Genomic DNA, 22,497 nt, shown 5'->3' with positions numbered 1-22,497 from the left:
ATAGAAAACGGAAAAAAGGAAGAAGGAAGGAGGATAAAAATAAAGAAGAGAGGGAAGGAGGAATCAAAGAAGGAAAAAGAAAGTTTGGGGGATGCTAAGAGAATGGCACGTGATCTTTATTTTCCTAACCAATTCTAAATGGCTGAGAGCACTGGACTTTTTTCCCCATGAAGTTTTTTAAGTATCTGTAACCAAGAAAGACTGGTATGCAGTTCCCTGTCAGATTTTGCTGAAAAGCAATACTTGCACATCCTCACAGGTGCCCTAAAGCATACGAAGAAGTCCGGAGAGAGAGATCAAAGAGCAGTAATAACTAAACGGCAAAAACTGACAATTACTTGCAGCAGAGCTACGGTAGGCTTCATCGGTAGAGGAAAGCCTAATCTCATTGACTGTGGTGGTCAAGTCTAGTAGGGCTTTACTAAAGTCCTGTCAGCTTGATCTTTCAATTATTGAAAGGAGTATAATAAAATCTCCTACTCTGAGGGTTTGTTCATTTCTCCTTCCATATTTGTCAAATTTTGCTGTACACATTTTGGGTTTATGTGGTTAGGTGGAAATAAGTTTGGAATTTTTCTCTACACTGGAAGATTTTTTTAGTTAATATATTTATTTGCTTTAAAGTCTACTTATTCTAATATATTTATGCCAGCTAATTTTTGATTAGTATATACATTATTAGATATGTACATTTCTAGATATCTTACCGGGTAATTTGCCAACAGCATAAAGCTGCATTTCACTTTTCTATTCTGAAAATATCAACTTTCACAGTTCAGTCTGTTTATATTTATCATGATTAATGATACATTTGTGTTGAATATCTCATATGGTACCTCTCTGTACTACATCCTTCCTTCAATTCTTCTCTGTTCTCGCATTCTATTGGACTCATCAAAGTTTTCTTTATTTCCTTTTATGCCTCTACTGGTTCAGAAACTACATATTCTGGGGTGTCTGGGTGGCTCAGTTGGTTAAGTGTCTGACTTTCCCTCTCAGGTTTTACTCTCAGAGTCGTGAGTTTAAGCCCAGTGTTGGGCTCCATGCTGGGCATGAAGCCTACTTAAAAAAAAAATGGGGCACCTGGGTGGTGCCGTCACTTTGGTGTCCTACTCGGTTTTAGCACAGGTCATGATCTCAGGGTCTCTTTGGGTTGTAGGATCGAGTCCTTAGACTCCACGTGGAATCTGCTTAAAAAATTACTCTCTCTCCCTCTCTGTCTCCCCCAACAAATACAAAGAATAAAACTTAAAAAAAAAAAAGAGATTATATATCCTAGCTCTATTTTTTGGTTGTCCCAAGTTTTCAACATTTATACTTTATGAAAAATATATTAAAATAGCTCAAACCTTACAGGTCTAATGGTAACGCCCATCCCCCTGACAAAGTTTTTATCTAGTAATTGAGTTCACTTTGCTTTTAGAACACCTGATTTATTCATTATTATTTCCATAGTCAATGCTCATTGAGATTTACACACATTTATTGATGACATTAATAACCACTATTACTGGATCTTAATTCCTTTTTTCTGAATTCAATTTCTTTCATTCCTAAGTAGGTTCTGCATTTGTTCTTTTAGCAAATATGTGAGTTTTATATTGTCTCAATCTCATTGTTGGATTGAAAATATTTTTATTTCATCCTTACTCTTGAGTGATAGTTTACTGGGATTTAAAATTCTAGGCTGACAGTTAATTTGCTTTAGCACTGTAATTCCACTGTCTTCTGGCTTCTATTCTTACTGTTGGGAATTCTACCTTGCTATAATTTTTGTCCCTTTGAAAATCATGTCTTTTTGCTTTGTTGATGTTCAAAATTTCTCCTGTCTTTGCCCTTCTATGGTTTCACTATAATCCATTTAAGTGTGAATTTAGGTGTCACTCTCCTATCTTCTAGCATTAAAAGAAATAATTCCTGCCTTTTCTTTTCTCATTTGCTCCTATAAGAAGGAGAAGGGTATCTTTCCTAGGTAGTCACTTGTACAGGGTCTCAGCCTCCTATCACTTTGCAGTCATTTTTTAGCTCTGCATGTGGAGATAACTCAATGCATCCCCGTGGGCCTATTTCCTGTAGCAAACAAGCACCCATCTATTAGATGCAGGGAGGATAGTTTCTTTACATCCATTGGCAGTTTTCAAATAATCTAGGGAAAATAGACATTTTAGAAAATTGTGTTATCTTCCTATTAATGGATAAACTCTAACATCACCAGTGACATGAACCACAGATCACTTGGACTCTTCCCATCTCTGCCAGCACCACCAGATCTACATGCTAGATTCTAGACAGCCTTGATAGAATGATGTTCCTCCACATTTTCCCCTACGGTTACAGTCTGGAGTCAAACTCCATGGGGTTTGGATTTTCAAGAGGAATGCAGAAAAATAAGTCTTAATAGAGGGCCCCCTTAGAAAGCATTTCACACAGATTCATTCACTCATTAGAAAAAAGTTTTAAAACACCTACTATGTGCCAGAAGGGATGCAATGAGGAGGCGGCTTCCTAGTTTTCTGGTAGGTGCAGATAATAAACTTCTGAGGAAAAGACAGATTATGGGACTATGCTGTTTCCTCTTTATACCTAAATTTTCTTTTAATTAGGCATGAGCTGTGGAGGCTATTACATGTGTTTTTCAATCAGGCCACATCAGCTCAGTAATTACCGGGAATTTCTCATAGGACTTATGTAAATGGGCGGCTGTTATCTTTCCTTTCCATTGCTACTGAATTTTTGAATTTCTGTATGTATTCACGGATCATTTAATGGAAAATTAGAAGAGAGCTTATTATGGAGTTGCAGCTTGCCAATATTTTAACTAGGAAGTTGTCTTTTCTTTCTATATAATTTTTTAAGACAAATTTCCAAAAGAAAAGAACTGGAATAAAATTTCTAATTAACCCCTCGATGAGGAAGGAAGCAAGGGATTACTGATGGTAAATTAACTGTCTTTTGCATTTTCAATTCCGAATACCATAAACTTTCTATAATTGTCATGTGTTAAAAATAAACTCTGTTTTAAACAGAGTTGATTTTTAAGTTCTCATAGATTGATTTACTAAGAGTGCAAATTAGTTTAAGCTGTTAGCAAGCCAATAAACAACACATTCTCTAGGACTTAAACTAGGGGAAAAGGCTTATGCAATTTTTGATTAAATGTCTTCCCAAATGTATTATTGCATAGCATATGTTCACTATAGAAGATCTAATAGAAAGATTAAGATGCTGTTTAAAGTTCAGATTTGTTTTTGCTTGCAGGCTCTATGTCCATAGATATAAAACAATAAAGGCAAAGTGGGAGACACTGATAGAAGTGAAAGTATCTTACAAGAAAACTGTAAGGATAAATAATATATACACAGTCTTGGATATTACAATTATGTTGACTTGGTTATAGCAAATTATTTGACTTAAAGTATTTTTTATTTGATAATATAGGACACAATCGTGTTTCATAAATGTATGGTGTGAAGAAGAAAGAACCTGAGGTTGGCAGAACCCCCAAATGTTAGGACAAGACATAGATTAATAACTGAACAAGCTGGAAACTCTGACTCTGGGAGGACAGGTACGGGAAGGGCAGGCAGACGAGAAAGGGGGATTAGTCAAACATTTATGACTGGGATTTTCAAGAACAGAAGTGAAATTATAATCAAGTATGTGGACCAGAGATAAGAAAAACTAGGTCTGACTGATGTCAGAGAACTGCTCTATAGTCAAGAAAGATCCAGGATCCCAAGTTCAGAGGCAAGATTCTTGTTTGAGGGAACTTGGGCTGTCCAGGACAAGAGTAGATGGCAGGAAGAGTGAGTGTACCAAGACCAAGGGAGGGGTCTGAAAACAACTCCCTTGGATTTTAGGAAATAGAGTAGAAACTTATACCTGGGTACTAAAACACAAGGGATAGAGGAAGATGCATCAGAAGGATGGGAAAAGAAAGAAGGAGCCATGAGAATGCAGGCATGACAAGGGGAGACTGGTGAACAGCACAGATGGGCGCCTAGATCCCAGGTCTCAGATGACAGCTGGCTTAGGACCTGGGAATGAAGAATTGAGCAGAGATGGTAGGGGAAAGGGAAAGAAATGGGATATTGCCTATGAAAGCTGCTGACAGTGTAACGAGAATTCTTTAAATATTAACAGTAAGACAGCACTGCGTGTTGGGATCCATTTCACCTGCTTCCTGAGATTCCCTTGGTTCCGCCACCTCCAGCAACCTCAGCTACTCGTCCCGCCTCCATGTTCCTCTGCCTGAGGATGACCTGCAACTTCCTTCAGAACTACTGGAGCCAACCCCTTGGCTGCTGCTTGATGGGCAGGTAGATCAGCCCCAAGTTCAGAATTTCTGGCTCCTCTTGCCATGGTAGGCCATGGAACCTGGCATTCTGTGGGGCCAGGAAAGGCCACCTCAAAGCCAAGGGCCGTTAACTCCCATGGAGTAAAATCTGGCAAATAGGTATAGGGGACAGGAGGTAAACATGAAGACAAAACTCCTTTCCTTCCTCTTTCACAATGATTGCTCAGGGGCGCTTTTCACATAGTTTTTCCAAGTGATACCCGCTGCGCAGCCAGCTGCATCTATTCATGGAGGTAGACAGTGGACACTGAGATAGCAGCGAAAGCATCATTCATTGTTTTGCTTCCCATTCTTCCCTTCCTTGTTTCTCTTTTTTCTCACTCTCATTGCCCTGAGCGCATACCTCCCAAGTAAAGCATCAGTAGTTAATGCTTGCATCAGGCTTCATTGTCTAAGAGACTCAAACTAAGATACCAACCTAAGAATAAAGAGCAGTGTGACTTTTTAATGCAGAATTGCCTATCAGAAAAAACAACAGACAAATACTTAGACTTGGGTGCTTACTCAGGAGACTTGATGTGGCCTCTTACATGCTCCTAAAGGGATTTTAATTTTCTGGGCCTTTCTCCATTTGGAAAATGGAGATGTGAAGTGGTGGCATTACACTGCACAGCTATGGATCCCCAACTCTAATATGTGGATTAACTATGACAGTTATTTGGAAAGAAACTTTTTTTTCCTATACATTTATTTATTTATTTTAGAGAGAGGAGGGGAGGGGCAGAGGGAGAGACAGTCTTAAGCAGACTCCACGCTGAGCACAGAACCTGAAGCGGGGCTCAATCTCACAACCCTGAGATCACAACCTGAGCTGAAACCAAGAGTTCAATGCTCAACTGACTGCACCACCCAGGCACTCCGCTTCCAATAATTTTTTTGTAAAGTAGGCTCCATGCCCAGCGTGGAGCCCAGTGCGAGGCTTGAATTCACGACCCTGAGATCAAGACCTGAGCTGAGATCAAGAGTCAGACACTTAACCAACTGAGCCACCCAGGCACCGCAGAAACTTAAAATACAGGTTCCTAGACCTCTTCCAACCTGGCAGTGATTCAGTAGGTCTAGATTTGGGTCTGGAAACTGTGTTTCGTAAAAAGCATCCAGGTGTCACTGATGTATATAACTGGGGTTGGCAACTACCAGCAACATGGGGAGAGGACAGGCTTCAGATACTGCAATTCTCAAATCACTTCCATTTGTGTCAGAAACCCAACTAAAACTAGAAAGAACCACAGAGGTAATTTGTTGACCCACTAATGCGCAATATACAGAAGGAATGGCCACTTTTACAATGACAGCATCAAGAAATACACCTGAAATCTTAAGATGTCATCCTTCTTCCTCTACGCTGACCTCATTCTTGGAGACTCTAGCCACTTACACCAGATTTATATTTTACCAGCTTAGCAGACCTGAGGGGGGTGGGGAATCCCTTTTCCAAAATTCCAGTAAAGGTCCCAAGTCTGACTGTCCCTGAATCAACTGTGGACAACGGAAGCCCTGAAACAATTTTTGTAACCAGGTGAATAAACACTCCAATGACCAGAAAGCTAAGGAGACAAGCACTTAGCAATTTGAATTGTGCATCAGGGTTATCATGTGCCCAGTTGCTGTCATTTCTACTGGCTATAAGGTTCATGAGGACAAACACTTAGTACGATTTCTTCATCATTTGAATCCCCTTAAAACAAATCCAAATGAATGAGTGAAACTCTTTTAAATCTACAATATAATGAAGTTTCTAACAAAAATAGATTTTAAAAAATAACAAAACATATGAAGAATGGAAGAGGTATAAATATTATAATTAAACAATAAACTTTAAGGACAAATAATTAAATGAAATGCAACACAGCTTAGATATGGATATAGATATAGATTATTAATTAAATCATGATGCCCAGAAAAATCAATCCAAGCTATCAATCCTCAGAAATTCTTTATTTTAAAAATTTTGTTCTCCACAAAAATTCTTTCCTAACGTTCCCAGCAAGCATTTCTAGTTCTTTCTCTCCATATTAAGATTTATTGGAATCACACAATTATAGCTCAAATATTTTGATAAAGATCTATCTATTACTGTATAATTTCCATCTCAAAAATCACGTTATCTGCAAGCCTAAAATCTCTCTTTCTTAAGTCAGAGAAAGACAAATATATGTTCTCACTTATATGTAGAATCTAAAAAACAAACAAAGAAACAAGAACAAATAAACAAAAAAACCTAGAAACAGAACCACAAATACACAGAACAAACTGATGGTTTGCCAGAGGGGAGGGAGTGGGGGGATGGGCAAAATGGGTGGAAGGGGAGATACAGGCTTCCAGCTATGGAATGAATACGTCACGGAGATGAAAGGTACAGCATAGGGAATATAGTCAATGACATTGTAACAGTGTTGTATGGTGACATATGGTAGCTACACTTGTCTGGAGCATAGATATGTAGCATACCATATAGACTTGTCCAATCACTATGTCATACACCCGAAAATAATGTAACATCATATATTAGGTATACTTCAATTAATCATTCAATCAGTAAATATAAAATTTCTTTTCCTGAGAAAAACCAAGATTGTTGGCTAAAAACAAAATTAAAAAAACATGACGTTTCTAAAGGGGAGTTTATACAAAAGGGAGACACTCAGTGTTCCAATCAGGTTATAACTGCCATAGGTCAGGCAAAGAAAAGAACTGAAAAAGAGATACCCTGAAATGGAAAGAGATAGGAGTGAACATTCTCAGCTCAGTCATTTGTCCACCTTAGAAGTGGCTTGAGCTGACGCCAGAATACAAGAGCACATGACCCAATTTTCTGACTCAGCTGAGGAATCTGTGAGCAGTGATATGAATTGAGGACAATACTTTAATTAACAGGACTGATCCCTGCACCCAGTAGTGTGACTAGGGAATAGGCTCAAAAGATTCAGTTACTGCCCATGAATACATTCTCCAAAGGTGATGCCTATCAGTGACCAAGATTAGGATAAAAAGTATTACAGACTAACATAATATAATAAAAAAAAAATTTAAAAAAAGGTATTACAGAAAGCAGGATAATCAGTAAAATACAAATATCGATGGTCAGAACTTGAAATTTGTATATAAGGTGTTAATAGGTTTATTTTTTAAGTGCCCACTTGCCTGCTGACGAGTGAAACTGCATCATTTCTTCTTTCACTCTATCACCAGACCCCCCTTTTCCTAACGATAGATCCCAACTATGCTTTTACACGAAGTCAGAGAGTTAGGCGCACCTGGGGCAGCCCTCCACATCCCAGAGGTGGTTAGGAGGTACCTCTCTGAGAAAAGACAAGATTATTATTTCCTTCCACAAGAGCTGTGATCATACCAGCTGTCATGACAATTATTAAAACACAAAAGACAAAGATCAAAATATTTTAAGCATAAAGGACAAAATGAAAATTCTCCGAGATTCTATGTTTAATGGTAAAAATAAGAGTAAACATAGGAATGGTAAATAATCATAGACATAATACTGAAAAGCTGACTTCAAATACCTTCATTATGTTTCATTACATCTATGTGTGATATTACAATGGAATGTGCCAATGGTTCGCATTCATTGCATTCAAAAAGTACTACAAATACCCAGAAACTTAAGAACAAAATTCTATTTCAGACACTACTTTTCCACTGACTTTTATTTTAAAAAAGTAAAGTTTTTCCTGTTCACTAAAAAAAAAAAGATATAGTAGCAACAAGGAAAATTGTGATTTTTTAAACTATGTAAGTATACTTATCTAACTACATTCCTGATTTCTGAATTTCACTATACTAAAGTTCTGTGCATTAAATTTCATATACCTTAATTAAAAGCATCTCTGAACCCCCATGCATGAAAATAAAAAATGAATTCATAAATAAAATTGTACCTTCATTTTATTTTTCTGAAAAATAAGAAAAAAGAGTGACTATTATGCCAGAACCTTCAAATATCAGAATAAAAATTGATCAACCAGGGAGATAAGAACATGTAATTATTTTCAATCAGATATTATATAGATAGAAACGACTGATTTAAAACAGAAATGGCTGAAAGTTATAAACAGAGCTGGCAATGATACGCATCTAATACGTCAATCTAGTCACTGACAATTTGTGGACCATTTGAAACTGAAAACCAGATGCTGGGCCTTTTTTATTGAAACAGTAAAGTCAAAGTTTGGGTTAAGTTTTCATATGGCTAGCCATATTTCTTCATGCCACAACCACTGTCAGCACATCTAACTAGCTACTTATCCAAAGAAGTAATACCCTGAGTCACAAGACAGAAGGAAAGAAGAGTGACGACCAATAAGGAAAATGTCACTCAGAATATGCCCCAAGGATGGCAAACACTAGGGACAATTTTTCACATCAAATTCTAAAAGACAAGGATCTTCTCTATCATGGTCACTGCTGTATCTTGGGTGCCTTAACATTGCTTATTTATATACAGTAAGCTCTCAATAAATATTTGTTGAATAAAGTATCCCATAATCTAGCATCTTTGTCCAAAGAGGCTAAAGATAATATGTTCTAGTGTGAATTATGCAATTATGTCACTATCTACTTGATTCTAGTTAAATTGCTTACCTTCTTTGTGTTCAAATTTCCTCACCTATAAAATGTGGAAGCTGGGCTAAATCAGTAGCTTTCAAATTATATTCATCAGAAACCCAGCCTTATGAGAATGTGCTTCATGAACCTTTGCTGGGTTATATTAACAGGTCAGCAGAGGACAACTGGACTGAGTTCTGACGCATCTTCTCTGGTTTTGAACTGAGAAGCTTTCCATTTACCTAATTTATATATTGGGTGTTTCATAATATTTCAACCTCCCTCCCGAACAATATTGTTATTAATATACTCATAAATAATCACTGGGTCAAGAAAAAATCTGGGGAAATCAGAAAATACTTTATGGGGGTGCCTGGGTGGCGCAGTCCGTTAAGTGTCTGCCTTCAGCTCAGGGCGTGATCCCAGCGTTGTGGGATCGAGCCCCGTATCAGGCTCCTCCGCTAGGAGCCTGCTTCTTCCTCTCCCACTCCCCCTGCTTGTGTTCCTCTCTTGCTGGCTGTCTCTCTCTGTCAAATTAATAAATAAAATCTTAAAAAAAAAAAAATGACCACTTAAAAAAAAAAAGAAAGTACTTTATGATTAATGAAAATAAAGATAAAACATAAAGAAACTTGTAGGATTAAGCTCAAGTAATAACTTATAGCTGCAAATGCCAATATGGAATTTTATAACTATAAATGCCTACAACAAAGAAGGAAAGAGATGTGAAATCAATAACCTAAACGTTCACTTTAAGACACTGGAGAAAGAAGAGCACCCTAAACTGAAAGAAAGTAGAATGAAAAAAATAAAGATTGAAAGAGAAATTAATGAAATAGAGAAAACAACGGAGAGAAATCACTGAAACCAAAAGACAGTTCCTTGAAAAGATCAACAGAATTGACATTTAGCTAAATGGAACAAGAAAAAGAAAATGTTCAAATTATTAGAATCAGAAATGATAGTAGGGACATTACTTCTGCCATACAGAAATAAAATGGAATGTAAGAGAATGGTATAAACAATTGTATGCCAAAAATTACACAATTTAAATGACACAAACCACTGAAACTGACTCAAACAGAAAGAGACAATCTAAATACATCTACATAACAAGATATTGAATCACTAACTAAACCTCTCCCTACAAAAAGAAGCCCCAGACTTCACTGTTGAATTATACCAAACACTAAAAAAAGAATCAACACCCCAATGCTTCCACAAAAATCAAATTTGGCGAGGGATTCTGAAATATGATATCAAAAGCAAGAAACACAATCAACAACAAAAATAGATCCATTAGACTTCATTAAAATTAAGAACTATGCTTCAAAGGACAGTCTCAAGAGAGTGAAAGATAACCCACAGAATGGAAGAAAATATTTGCAAATCAAATATCTGATAAAGTATTATATTTAGAATACAGATCGAACACTTGCAAATCAATAAGAAAAAGACAACTCAACTTAAAAAATGGATAAGAGATCTGAACAGACATTTATACAAATGATATATAAATAGCCAATAAGGACATAGGAAGAACCTCAACATGCTGAGGCACCAGGGAAATGCAAATCAAAAGCACGTAAGTTATCATTTCTACCCACTAGGATCACTAAAATTAAAAAGTCCGATAGTAAGGAGTGTTGCCGATGATGCAGGGATACTGGAGCCCTCACACACTGCGGGTGAAACGTAAAATGGTACAGCCACTTTGGAAAACAGTCTGGCAGTTCCTCAAATGTTTCAACGTAGTTACCATGTAACCCAACAGTTCTACTTACAGCTATATACAGACATTCAAGAAAAATGAAAACATGTTCACCCACAAACTTGTATAGAAATGTTTACAGCAGCATTATTCATGGTAGGCAAAAGGTAGAAGCAACCCAAATGTTCATCAACTGATCAATGGATAAACCAAATGTGACAGTCATACAATGGAATATTATTGGGCCATTAGAAGGAATGAAGTATGGATACACGATACAACATGGATGAACTATGAAAACATGATGCTAAGTGAAAGAAGCCAGTCATAAAATACCACATATGACATAATTTCTTTTACATGAAATCTCCAGAATAGGTAAATCTACGGAGAGAGAAAAATTAATGATTGCTTAAGGCTGGTGGGAAGGTGAATGATAGGAAGATGATAGCTAAAGGGTACTGAGTTTCCTTCTGAGGTGATATAAATGCTTTAAAATCGACTGTGGTAATGGTTACATGTATCTATGCAATATATTGAAAACCACTGAATTATACACTCTAAATAAATTGGCGAACTATATGGTATGTGAATATCTTAATAAAGTTATTAAAAATGAAATACATAAACAGAAGAATAAAGCTTTAAGCATGAGTATAGATAAATATCTTTATTTTTTGCTTGATGTATATTCAAATTTATATAAGGTATTTATAAGAAAAGTACTGTCTTTTATGATTATGATTACGAGTCTTCTTGAAAGGTAGACTTAACAGAAACTTACGCTTATAATTAAATATAAACTTAAAGATCGCAGATAAAGAATATGTTCTTTACTTTTCCTGTTTTTGTTCTTTCTGATCTTATGAGATTTAAATGTAGTACATGGATTACTGATTTCCTTCTGGAATTTAATAACATTGTTTTATACACTGTAATTGGACTTGATGGTTTACAAATGTGGCAATTCTATATGAAAAATGCATTTGAATTATATTTCTAAGTGAATTAAAGAAATTCTATTTCAAAAAGCTTTTGCAAATTTAAAAAGAGTTTTTACAAAAAAAAAAAAAACTGTAACAAATATATCACCACAAGTTTAACTATAGCTCTTTTGAGAAAGATGAACTAACAGCACATTTCTAAGATTAGGTAATTTGGTGATGTGGACAATAAAGTACAGTGGATTGCTTCAATTTTACTCAGTTTAATCATTAAACCTAACATTTTAATTGGTACTCAGTTAAATGAAATTTACTTTTATTCTATTTGAAATACATTTGTGGCTATTTGATGTAACTCGGAGATGTAGGGTTTATTTGTCAAAACAGTTAATAACTGTTAAGCAGGAATTTACTTTCATTCTTATTGCAACAATTCTGTAGTCTTACTTTCATACTGAAGGATAATTTAGCTATTACAATAGTATATTTAATTCTTATAAAATGGATAGAACCACCTATAGTGTTAGTTATTAATAATAAATTTTTAGTGTAGTTTATAATCAAATTACCTATTAAACAGCTGTCGTGGAAAGATTTAGTGAACATTTGTCACCTATTAGGCTGCTAATTATTAGTAAATGTTAGAAAATTAAGAAAATTGGAAACAAATGGGAGAAGGTAGAGGAGAACAGTGTTCCTACTATATGCACTTCCAATGTCTGCCACATATCCTTTGAAAGAGAACAAGAAGTTGGATCAATGTAAAATACTAGAAACGGAAGAGGTAACCTTAGAAATGAAGGTTTTGAGCTCTGTGTAAGTGATCACCAAAACCAGCCTAGACTATTTTGTTTGAGTGTTTTTGTACATATTTTTCCTGGAAGGCACAAAACACACAGGACTCTCTATATTAGGGAGGTAATAAGCGTTCCTGGATCCACTGGAGATTTCCTGTTTACCTGTACCCATTTAAGGTCCATAAAACTCTTTCTGTCCATAAATTTCAACATCCCCAGAACTACAAGTAGATGAGATTTTAAGTCAAGACCTACAACCAGGTAAAAGTCGAAGTTTTATGAGGCCCGAAGCTTTTAAAATTTAGGGACTTTCTTCAAGAGAAAGAATATAAAATTGCAAATATAAAACTAGGTAGAGACTAAGAAGGGGGGACAAAAAAGTGAAGAATCATGAAATTTATGTGTCTTTGGTAGTATAGTAAATCTGCCTCTGAAATCACTAAATGTTTCAGTAATATTTCATGGTCAGATTTAATAGTTCTAGTGCCTAGAAGTGAAGTACTTTAAGGGTGACAAGACTAGAGTATAATTAATAGCCAACATTTATTAGGTATATCATATAGCATTTAAATTCTTAACATATGTTATCTCATTAAATCTGCACCTCATTGAGAAGAAATAGATATGATTACTTTTTCCATTTGTGAAGTACTGATGAAGACCTGAATCATTAACAGTGGGAGTAGAGAAGAGAAGGAAATAAATTATAGAAAATTTGGAACCACAAGATGAATTGAAGGTATGAGCTCCAAAGAGAGAAGCTTCAAGCAGTATGCCCAGATTTCTAATATAAGACACAGGGTGGATATATGTCCCACCATATGAAAAGATACAGATTATATGCTAAGGAACAAATTAATGGAGAATAATAATACATTCCTTTTGAATCTGAGGGATAAATCTCTCTATTTGTACGTCTATTTGCATATATATATATCTAAGTAGGCATGTCATATGCCTCTAAATACCTAAGTTGAAAATAGAAGGAAAAGGGTAGGAATAAAGATAAATGTTAGGGATGTTAATGGTAGTTTTAACTATGGGAGAGTACAAAATCTCCTATGGGATATATTAAAAGTAATAATAGCCCAAGTAAGACAAGTAGAACCTTGAAGATTCCCATATTGATGGAGTAAACAGAGTAACTCACGAAAAGATTAAGAAGAAATCTTATCAAGGGGATGGAGAAGAAATGCAGGTAACAAGGATATAAAGCCTTATCTCAAATGTCTACAATTCTGAGTAGATGCCTCATCATCCAGATCAAATGCAATAGAGACCCAATAAGATGAAGACTGAGAATGGTCCGTTGGATTTGGCAATTAGAAAGCAACCGGCCATGTTACTACAGTGGTAGAGCAAAAGCCAGATTTGAGAGGTTGAGAACTTGTCATGCAAGAATAGAAACTACAAATGCAGACAGCCCTACTCAGCAGTGTGTTTGTCATGGGAAAGGTATGAATGTCTTTAGTTTTTGAAGCTTGAGAAAGTCTGAGAGCCAAAAGTGAAGGAACTTCTCTCAAAGAAGGAGGAGCTGTGATAAATGATGGATAAGAGCCCCAAAACAGGTTATCTGGGATAAGATAAAGCATACACACAGCAAGGTTGATTGAGTAGATTCCTATTATTTGGAGATTGAGGGGGAGGTGGTAAAGGGGTTAAGGAAGAGTGTGTGCTCATGTAGCCCCCTCTCCTCCATGACAGAAGTGACAAAGCCATTTGTCCAGTGGAGGTTGGAGATGGGAAAAACTGGAGTAAAGAGGATGTTTGAGAAGGCTAAAAAGTATGTGGAAAGGTTGTTGTGAACCATGCAAGAGTCCACGGGTAAGCAAGTAGAAGGATCGATGCCTAGATGGGGTCTGAGACAGAGTATCTACGGGGAGAATTAAATAAGAAAAACTATAAAACCAACTGGCACAGTGCTTTGCATATTGTCTGAGCTCAAAAAATATTAGACCTACACCAGTCCACTAACACAAAGGAGTCACAGGATCTCTGAGACCTATGAGGTGGGACAAGTAATGTCCTTCCCGTGGGAAAACGCTGTCCTGTGCGTACACGTGTTGCGTCTGTGGAGATGGATGAACATGCACTTTCTCTACAGCATCCTCTCCTTCGGTTGAAAGCATTATAATGTTAACAGTTGGGATGGGAAAAATAATACCTTCCTAGGTGATGGAGCGAAAATAAATACGGATTTCACTAGATTATTTTAAATAATGACAGCAATAGCTATCATTAACCAGAAATGTGGAAGTTTTATTAGGAATTTCAAAAAGGTAAAGACTGATCAGCAACATGAATATGAATGTGCAGAAGACAGCCACCTCTCAATTCCTCAAAACTAGTGCCTTCTGATGACATTAGAACCTCAAGAAAATGACCCACTTCCACCCCTTTCCTGCAATTAGCAGGAACACTGGCCTAGCTCTACTTCTCTAGATAAATACTTATAATTTCTTTCTTTCTCCATGCCACCTATAGGAAAAGGAAAAGAAAAGAAAAAGGAAAAGAAAAGAAAAGAAAAAAGGAAAGAAAAGAAAAGAAAAGAAAAGAAAAGAAAAGAAAAGATAAGATTTAGGGGCACCTGGCTGGCTTAGTTAGTAGAGCACGTGAATCATGATCTCAGGGTTGTGAGTTTAAGCCCCACACTGGGTGTAGCGATCACTTAAAAAAATAAAATCTTTTTTACGAACCCCAAGATTTGTTCCTATATTACTATATTGATTGCTGGGAATTTGCTGGTTCTCTTCAAAGTGGCTTATATCACAAAGATAAGCTTTTTTTTCACAAAGATAAGCTTCTTAAATGCTTAACTCTACTATTCTTTGTCTCAAATTCCAATAGAATGCTATTCATTTAACTTAAATAGCATATGTTCCTTTCCTTTTCATTAATCAAGTCCACTGCTTAACAAGACAATGTACACTGCATTGTTTAGGCTACGTATTTTATTTGACCCGCTACGATCCTGAGTTAGAATATTCTGTTTTTGTAAGCTTAATTTATTTAAATGTATGCTGACGGAAGTGGAAAGAGAAACCTGTGCTGCAAGCTTCTATAAATCAGCTGCACAGAAAATCAAGTTAGACAGGAAGCACGATATGCAAATTATATTTTAAAACTTCTGTGTGAGATCTTTTAAAATTTACAGCTCTATTTTTCTTAATTCTCACAATAATCTTCTTAATGAAATGGATAGTTCACAGTTGATATGAAAGAAAAATATTAGCCTTTGAAAATTATCTGAGTGAAAGGCTTTTCAATATAGATAACTTCATACTTATTTATAATTAAACAGCATCTTAATACGCCAATTTTCATCATTTTGCCCGAACTGATGCTCAAGAGTGTTGAGTGAATGGCTGAATAAGTGAATAATTTGGGCTGGGAATCCTCGCTGGGCTTATAATACATACAACTTTATCCAGTTATCTCAAAGGGACTAAAAAATTATCATAATAAAATCTTCATTTAAAAATTTAATAGTACATTGAAAAGCTGGAGGTCATAAAGATTAAAGAAAAAAAAAAACAAAAACAGACAACAACTTCACTTAAGAACTGTCACCAGCCTGACAGCTGATGAGTTAAATATACCCTCACGGTTTTTGGGCAGCCGTAAGCTTTTCTGTTTATTGTTTTGATTCTGAATGTTTAGACAGGGTGCCTACTCTCCAGTGTGTCCTAGGCTCCATCACCCTTCTTGCCTTAGACCAGATCTAATTCATAAATCCTTGTTACCTGTTTGGCCACTTAGCATTTGAATCTTGGGTCTCAGATCTCCTAGGAAGGTAAAATGAACCAGATTACCCTGTATTATCATTTGTAACCACTGTTTCAGATTTAGAAACATCACATAGTTAAAGCCTCAGGAAAAGAACAAAGGAAAATGTAACAAAACATATAATTTAGCAAAAATATAAAGTAGAACCCATGACACTCAAGCTATGATACATTGTTGGAATACCCTAGTAAAGAAAATATAATCCTAATGTTATCTACCAGCATGGAAAGAAGTGAAATGAAAACAAATTAATTTGGGGCACTTTAAATTATTTTGTCACATTGTTTACATCATTGCTTATATTTGATAATGTAAATTTATTAATATTCTACCAAGTCTGGGTTTGTCCTTCCTAATTACAATCACAGAATAAAAGGGTACCAGGAGACCAAGAGTACGTATTCAACTATTAAAGGCCCTAGCCCAGATCAAAGATAAATTACTTACAAATAACACACTGTCTCCTCTGATATGCTCTTGCCACCAACCTCCCTCCTATCCTTTAAAGCTAGCCTGAGGCTCAACTCCGGCACAACCTCTGTAACCAATTTCACTGTCACAGCAAGACCTTACCTTTCTCAAAGAGCACTTACTATCTTTATCAAACAACTACTCTTTAAGAAGGAGTAATAACAGGTCTGCAAATTTCAGTACCAGCAACTTAGCACGTAAATTCAGTACATAATTTAGATTATTGTGCTCTAGTATGCTGGTTATTCATAATGCAAAATATTCAATAATTGATATTAATGTACACTGAACTATCTCCTTAATTCTATTACGAATATCCTATCAGTAGAGATAATCTCTTTAAATCTTAGTATTTCACAGAGCCTGGGACAGCGCTAGATATTGCAGTCCCTGTGTTACTGATTACCTGTTTTATTTGCAGGTTTAATTCCTTGAGACTGGGTCAGTTTAGCTTGAGTTTCGGGAATCTGAGGAATGTAGATTTTCTTGGGCATATCAAAATGTTCTGGAAGGCTCAGTTCTGCTGTGTATAAAACGGACTTAGGCTTCTTTAGCTTTGAGGTATTAAAGAGCATACAAGTCTGCAAATAAACAGAGAGTAAAATTGGAATGTAATTCTCTTAGCTGCTACCTCCAAAACACACACAAAAAAGCATTATGTATTTAGAGTCCACATTTGGGAAAAAATCCAACAAGGCATTGAATTTGTTCATTTCTTTAGATACATTATTATTTGATTGGTGGAAGATAACACTAACATGTTTTACAGAATCAATGGAATCATCCGTTATTAACAGATGCTCAATGTCCCATTCCCTAATCCTTTCAGTGTTGAGGAATTCATTGCTTCAGGGAAAAACCAATTCCACTGGTGAACAGCACTGAGAAAGTGCTTCCCTCCTTCAGCTGATCCCTGTGCTCTTTAACATCTAACCCATCAGTTAAAGTTCTTAGCGGAAGCACAGCTAGTCCCCTCTCTTTTCCTAATGACAATTTTGTGAATATATGTGTGTTTGGATGTGTGTGTATATATATACATATATGTATGTATAAAATTAGGTCCTGCCCTTCCACGGACATCCAAACATAACTTTTATTTATTTTTAATTTTTTCCTTCTTCTCCCCCATCCCAAACACACCTTTTAAATAGGTTTGATATGTTTAGTCCCTTCAACCGCTACTTATATAATGTGGGTTACGACAACTCGCCGTCATGCAAATGCTCAAGACACAATCTAGTTCAATATTGTCCTTCCTGAAATGGAACACTGAAGAGATGCCAGTTCTCTAAGCGTGAACCAAGCAATGCAAAGCACAGAGGCAGGCAATCATTTACTTTTAGCTGGATGCTCCATGGCTAACCACATAGTACAGTCCAATGGTTAGACCAAGCACTCTTGAAGGCAGACCGGCTGCATTTATAACCCAGCTCTAAGTAAGCTTGGCCAGGCTATAAACCAAAGCTACAAATTCTTCATTTGTAAAATATGGGCAATAATCGTATGCACTGCCTATCCGTGGTGTGAATATTTAAAGTGAAAACAAAATCCAGGTCCTTGGAGCATATTTCGAGTATTCAATAAACGTTGGCTATTAGTATCATCATTGTCATCATCATCTTGATCGTGGTCATGGTATCATTACTCAACAAAAATAAATGTTGGTGCCATTAGCAACTTTCTCATTCACTGGGTTTGTTATCTACAAATTGCACAAGGATTTTTTTTCCCACAAAGTAACATTTTTCAACTACTTTATTTTGGTACTTAAAATCATGTAAATTAAAAAATCTAAATTAGTTCATTTACATTTATCATTACTTGTGTTTGGTTCATTTTTGTGTTCACTACGAATTATCTATTCACATCAGCAACCAGCTCTTTAACCTAAATGTATATCATCTGCCTTCTGTATCTTCAAGTCATTAAGTCATGATATGTTGACATAGACTCTCTTCTTGGCCAAACTCTAGTCAGGCTCTTCCAACCCCTCTTCCCAAGTAGGCCTCAACCTTGGCCTATAACAACTGCAGATTTTCAGCACAAATTATTTTGTCTACCCCCTTCCCTGCCACACACACACTAAGACACTTGAACAAGCGTTCACTAAGTTTCTAACAGCTCAAGGCCATATCCCTAGGATGATTCCAGTTACCCTTAAAGTACCTTCCTGAGAGAGCTCAATGCTGCCAAACTGTTTATTCCAGCCAAAATCCAGTGATAGGCAGATAGGTCCCTAAACCCCCTCTTATTAGAGCAGTTACTTTAGAAAGCTTGCTATTATAAATCCTTCCTCTCCCTCCCTTTTTCTTCCACCCCAACCACTTCACCCTCCCCCTCTTTCTCTCTCCTTTTTAAAGTGTAAGTTTTCTGCCTCCCAGAACTGTCTTCTCAAGGACCTCAGAATGCAAACATTCAAGGAGATGAAGATTCCAGCCAGGTAGGTACCTTGTTCTAACTTGCATCACTACCTTCAGTCATAAAGATCCCAGAAGTTTATTTCTCCTGCAGATAAGCATCAATTAACAAATCCAGACCACACTGACCAACCCCCTCCCACTTTAAACTGTCTACTTCCCTGATTCTGCTCATTTTTATTAGGTTCACAGCTCATTATCCCTCTTTACTTTCTCATCCTCCTTTTAAAACTCCCAGTTCCGGGGCGCCTGGGTGGCTTAGTTGTTAAGCGTCTGCCTTCGGCTCAGGGCGTGGTCCTGGCGTTATGGGATCGAGCCCCACATCAGGCTCCTCTGCTGGGAGCCTGCTTCTTCCTCTCCCACTCCTCCTGCTTGTGTTCCCTCTCTCGCTGGCTGTCTCTATCTCTGTCAAATAAATAAATAAAATCTAAAAAAAAAAAAAACCTCCCAGTTCCATCCGTACAAATTTCAGTTTAGTACATGCTGGATCCTTCTCCCTATTTTGACAGTTACTGAATAAATTCTATCCTTATGGCTGTAACTAATATCCAGCTTTGTTTATCTTCGACAGTATCAATAGGATTACTTCATGATTTAGAGTGCACTTAAATTATACAAATACAAAAACCATTTTCTTTACCCTTTGGAATCCTCACAAAGATCTTTTAGGCTTTCTTTTTTAAACATATTTAATTTCAAAATTTCAATGATTTTTCCTACCATTTATCCCAGAGTATATAGCATGGCTTTTAAAACATAAACTTGAAAAAGTTAATAGAAGACAGAAGGAAACTGCCCTGTAAGTTCTGAATCTTTCCAGTATCACTGAGTATATTGTTAGAGTTGATTTATTAATGGTCAGAAGAATATGAATTCAATAAATGAGTGCTAAGTGGTGAAGTGTCAGAAACTCATGTTCCTGACAAAAGATCCTGTCTCTCACAGTATCAAGTAGATACATCATATTGCTATTACTTGATAAATATTTCAAAAATTCAAATTCCACACGGTTGTGTACCAAAAAAAAAAAAAATTAGTCAGATGTGTCACTTTTATTTGGTAGAAAAGTGATTACATTTATTCAATTAGATTTAGTTCTAAACAGATTTATTTCAAGGATGATTTTAAGATTTTGTTATGTAGTTATTTTACGCTATAACTGAGCATTCTAGACTTCCATTGACTCCATTATACAATTTCACGGTAGTAGACTAAGAACTGAACATATGATCTGGAGACTATGCAGGAGAAGGAAAAGAGTAATGAACGAGGGGGGGGGGCAAAAACCTGGGTCCATCTTTATTCTGTCACAAATCAGTCATGTGACCTTAGGCTACCATCTTACTATTTTGGAGTCTTGGTTTGCAGGTTTGTGAGTGTAAGAGGTTGGACTATGCGTCTCTGAGTGTCTTTGATTTCTTTTCTCAGCTTTAAAATACAATGATGTCTCTACCATGATCTAGGCTGTAATTGCTACCCTGTCATTAAGGCCAACATAAGTCTTTTTATGCCTCAGTCATTTCATTTTTTGTATTACAAGTGTAATTCTACCTTCTCTACATTTCTCCGTGGGGTCACTGAAATAATTTGGAAAAGTGCACATAAAAGCATGTTGGAAAAACGGTGTAAAATACTATACAAGGATGGGGCGCCTGGGTGGCACAGCGGTTAAGCGTCTGCCTTCGGCTCAGGGAGTGATCCCGGCGTTATGGGATCGAGCCCCACATCAGGCTCCTCTGCTATGAGCCTGCTTCTTCCTCTCCCACTCCCCCTGCTTGTGTTCCCTCTCTCGCTGGCTGTCTCTATCTCTGTCAAATAAATAAATAAAACCTTTAAAAAAAAATACTATACAAGGAGAGAGTACTTTTAAAATTAATCTTGTTTACTATTCTGCTGCAAAAATTATCAGCATTATTGTATTTCAAGAGTGCACTGATAATTGCACTTGAAAAGAACGCTGTATGATTAGATGTATACGAGCACAGTAAGATGCATCTGCGAGTTCCGATTTGCTGCAGCTGGTTTTCCTAAGCTGGCACATTCAACCCTTCTAGAGTTCCTTTGTGCATTTGGAAAGTTGTTGCTGAAATTGAAAAATGTGTGATATTCACAGAATTCAAAGAAAATAGTAATCTTCAGGTAAAAAAAACTAATTTCCAAATTTAGAGACTATTTAAAACATTTCTATTTTAATTTTAAAGAAGCCAAGGTTTTTTTTTTCATAAATAATGATGATGATGATGATTGTTTTTGTTCCTGTTATTTCCACCAGCCAATCGAGAAGTAAACACATACAGATACCCATCCAGCAAATGTGGGAGGTAAACAAGGATAAGTAAACAAGACGACTGTGACTGTGAAAAATGAGGCAGTGAGGCAAGCTGGATAGACATGAAGACCTCAGATTTAAAGTATTATTTGTTTGTTCGGGCACATGTTCAATTCAATTAAACAGTGACAGAGCACCTGTCACACACAAGACAATAAGGGCTAAAAAACACATAACAAAGATTTTTAATTTCTAGGCATTCACAATCCTAGAGGAACAGGAAAATATAAAAATTAATGTTTTACAAAACATAATTTGGTAAATACAATAATAAACAGAGTGTGCGGGGTTCGGGAGACAGTTAAAAGAAGAGGGGAAAAAACCAGAAACTGTATACATGCATAAATAACAGAACAAGGATCCACTGACAAAATCTATTTCCCTCCAGCATTTCTCATTTAAATAAAATGTTTTGATAAGAGTCAAGAATGAAGAAAATTAATTTTTAATTTTTTAAAAAGATTTATTTATTTATGTGAGAGAGAGAGAGCAGGGGGAAGGGCAAAGGGAAGGGGAGAGAGAGAATCTCAAGCAGATTCCCCATTGAGCACAGAGCCCGACAGGGGGCTGGATTCCATGACCCCGAGATCATAACCTGAGCAGAAATCAAGAGTCGGACGTTTATCCAACTGAGCTACCCAGGCGCCCCTGAAGAAAACATATTTAAAAGGAAAGAGAGACAGGGTGAGTGCACTATGATAGGGTTAAAGTTTGAAAAGGCCAAATATCAAATATTTCTATTGTAATACTATACTGAAAGTTGAACAAAAACCTTCCCAAATTGATTACTCTGTCATAGAAGTAAGCATATCGGTATGAGCTAAAGAGAGCCATCAGCTTCTGGAATGTATAGTATAGACGGGTCAGTCCAGAGGGCATCAGAGCCTTGGGCCTTGATATTTTTGAACTAATCAGAACTCAAAAGTCCAGGTCATCCATAAAATATCATCATTAAATGTGAGGGATCCGTGCTTAGACTGTACTGATTCTAGTGTTCTAACAAAAAAAGAAATCATTCCTACAGTGCTGAGTATTTGTTGTAATATATGTAAGGTAATATATGAAGGTAAATCTCAAACAAGGATGAAAACATTTACCATTTGTTCCTACACTGATCAAAGA

General features: G+C 36.4%; 1 protein-coding gene across 1 annotated transcript in view; it reads right to left on the bottom strand.

The window, feature by feature from the left end:
• CFAP47 (cilia and flagella associated protein 47) overlaps nucleotides 1-22,497 on the bottom strand; it is a 478,944-nt gene that overhangs the window by 183,591 nt on the left and 272,856 nt on the right. Inside the window, exons 44-45 of the mRNA XM_048213784.2 lie at nucleotides 17,036-17,210; nucleotides 4,227-4,445 (exon numbers count right to left, since the gene is read on the bottom strand). Coding sequence (XP_048069741.1) covers nucleotides 4,227-4,445; nucleotides 17,036-17,210 — 394 coding nt within the window. The remainder of the gene's footprint in view (nucleotides 1-4,226; nucleotides 4,446-17,035; nucleotides 17,211-22,497) is intronic.

This window comes from Ursus arctos, chromosome X (assembly GCF_023065955.2).
Source record: "Ursus arctos isolate Adak ecotype North America chromosome X, UrsArc2.0, whole genome shotgun sequence".
NCBI lineage: Eukaryota > Metazoa > Chordata > Mammalia > Carnivora > Ursidae > Ursus > Ursus arctos.
This window is presented reverse-complemented; position numbering and strand designations above follow the sequence as displayed.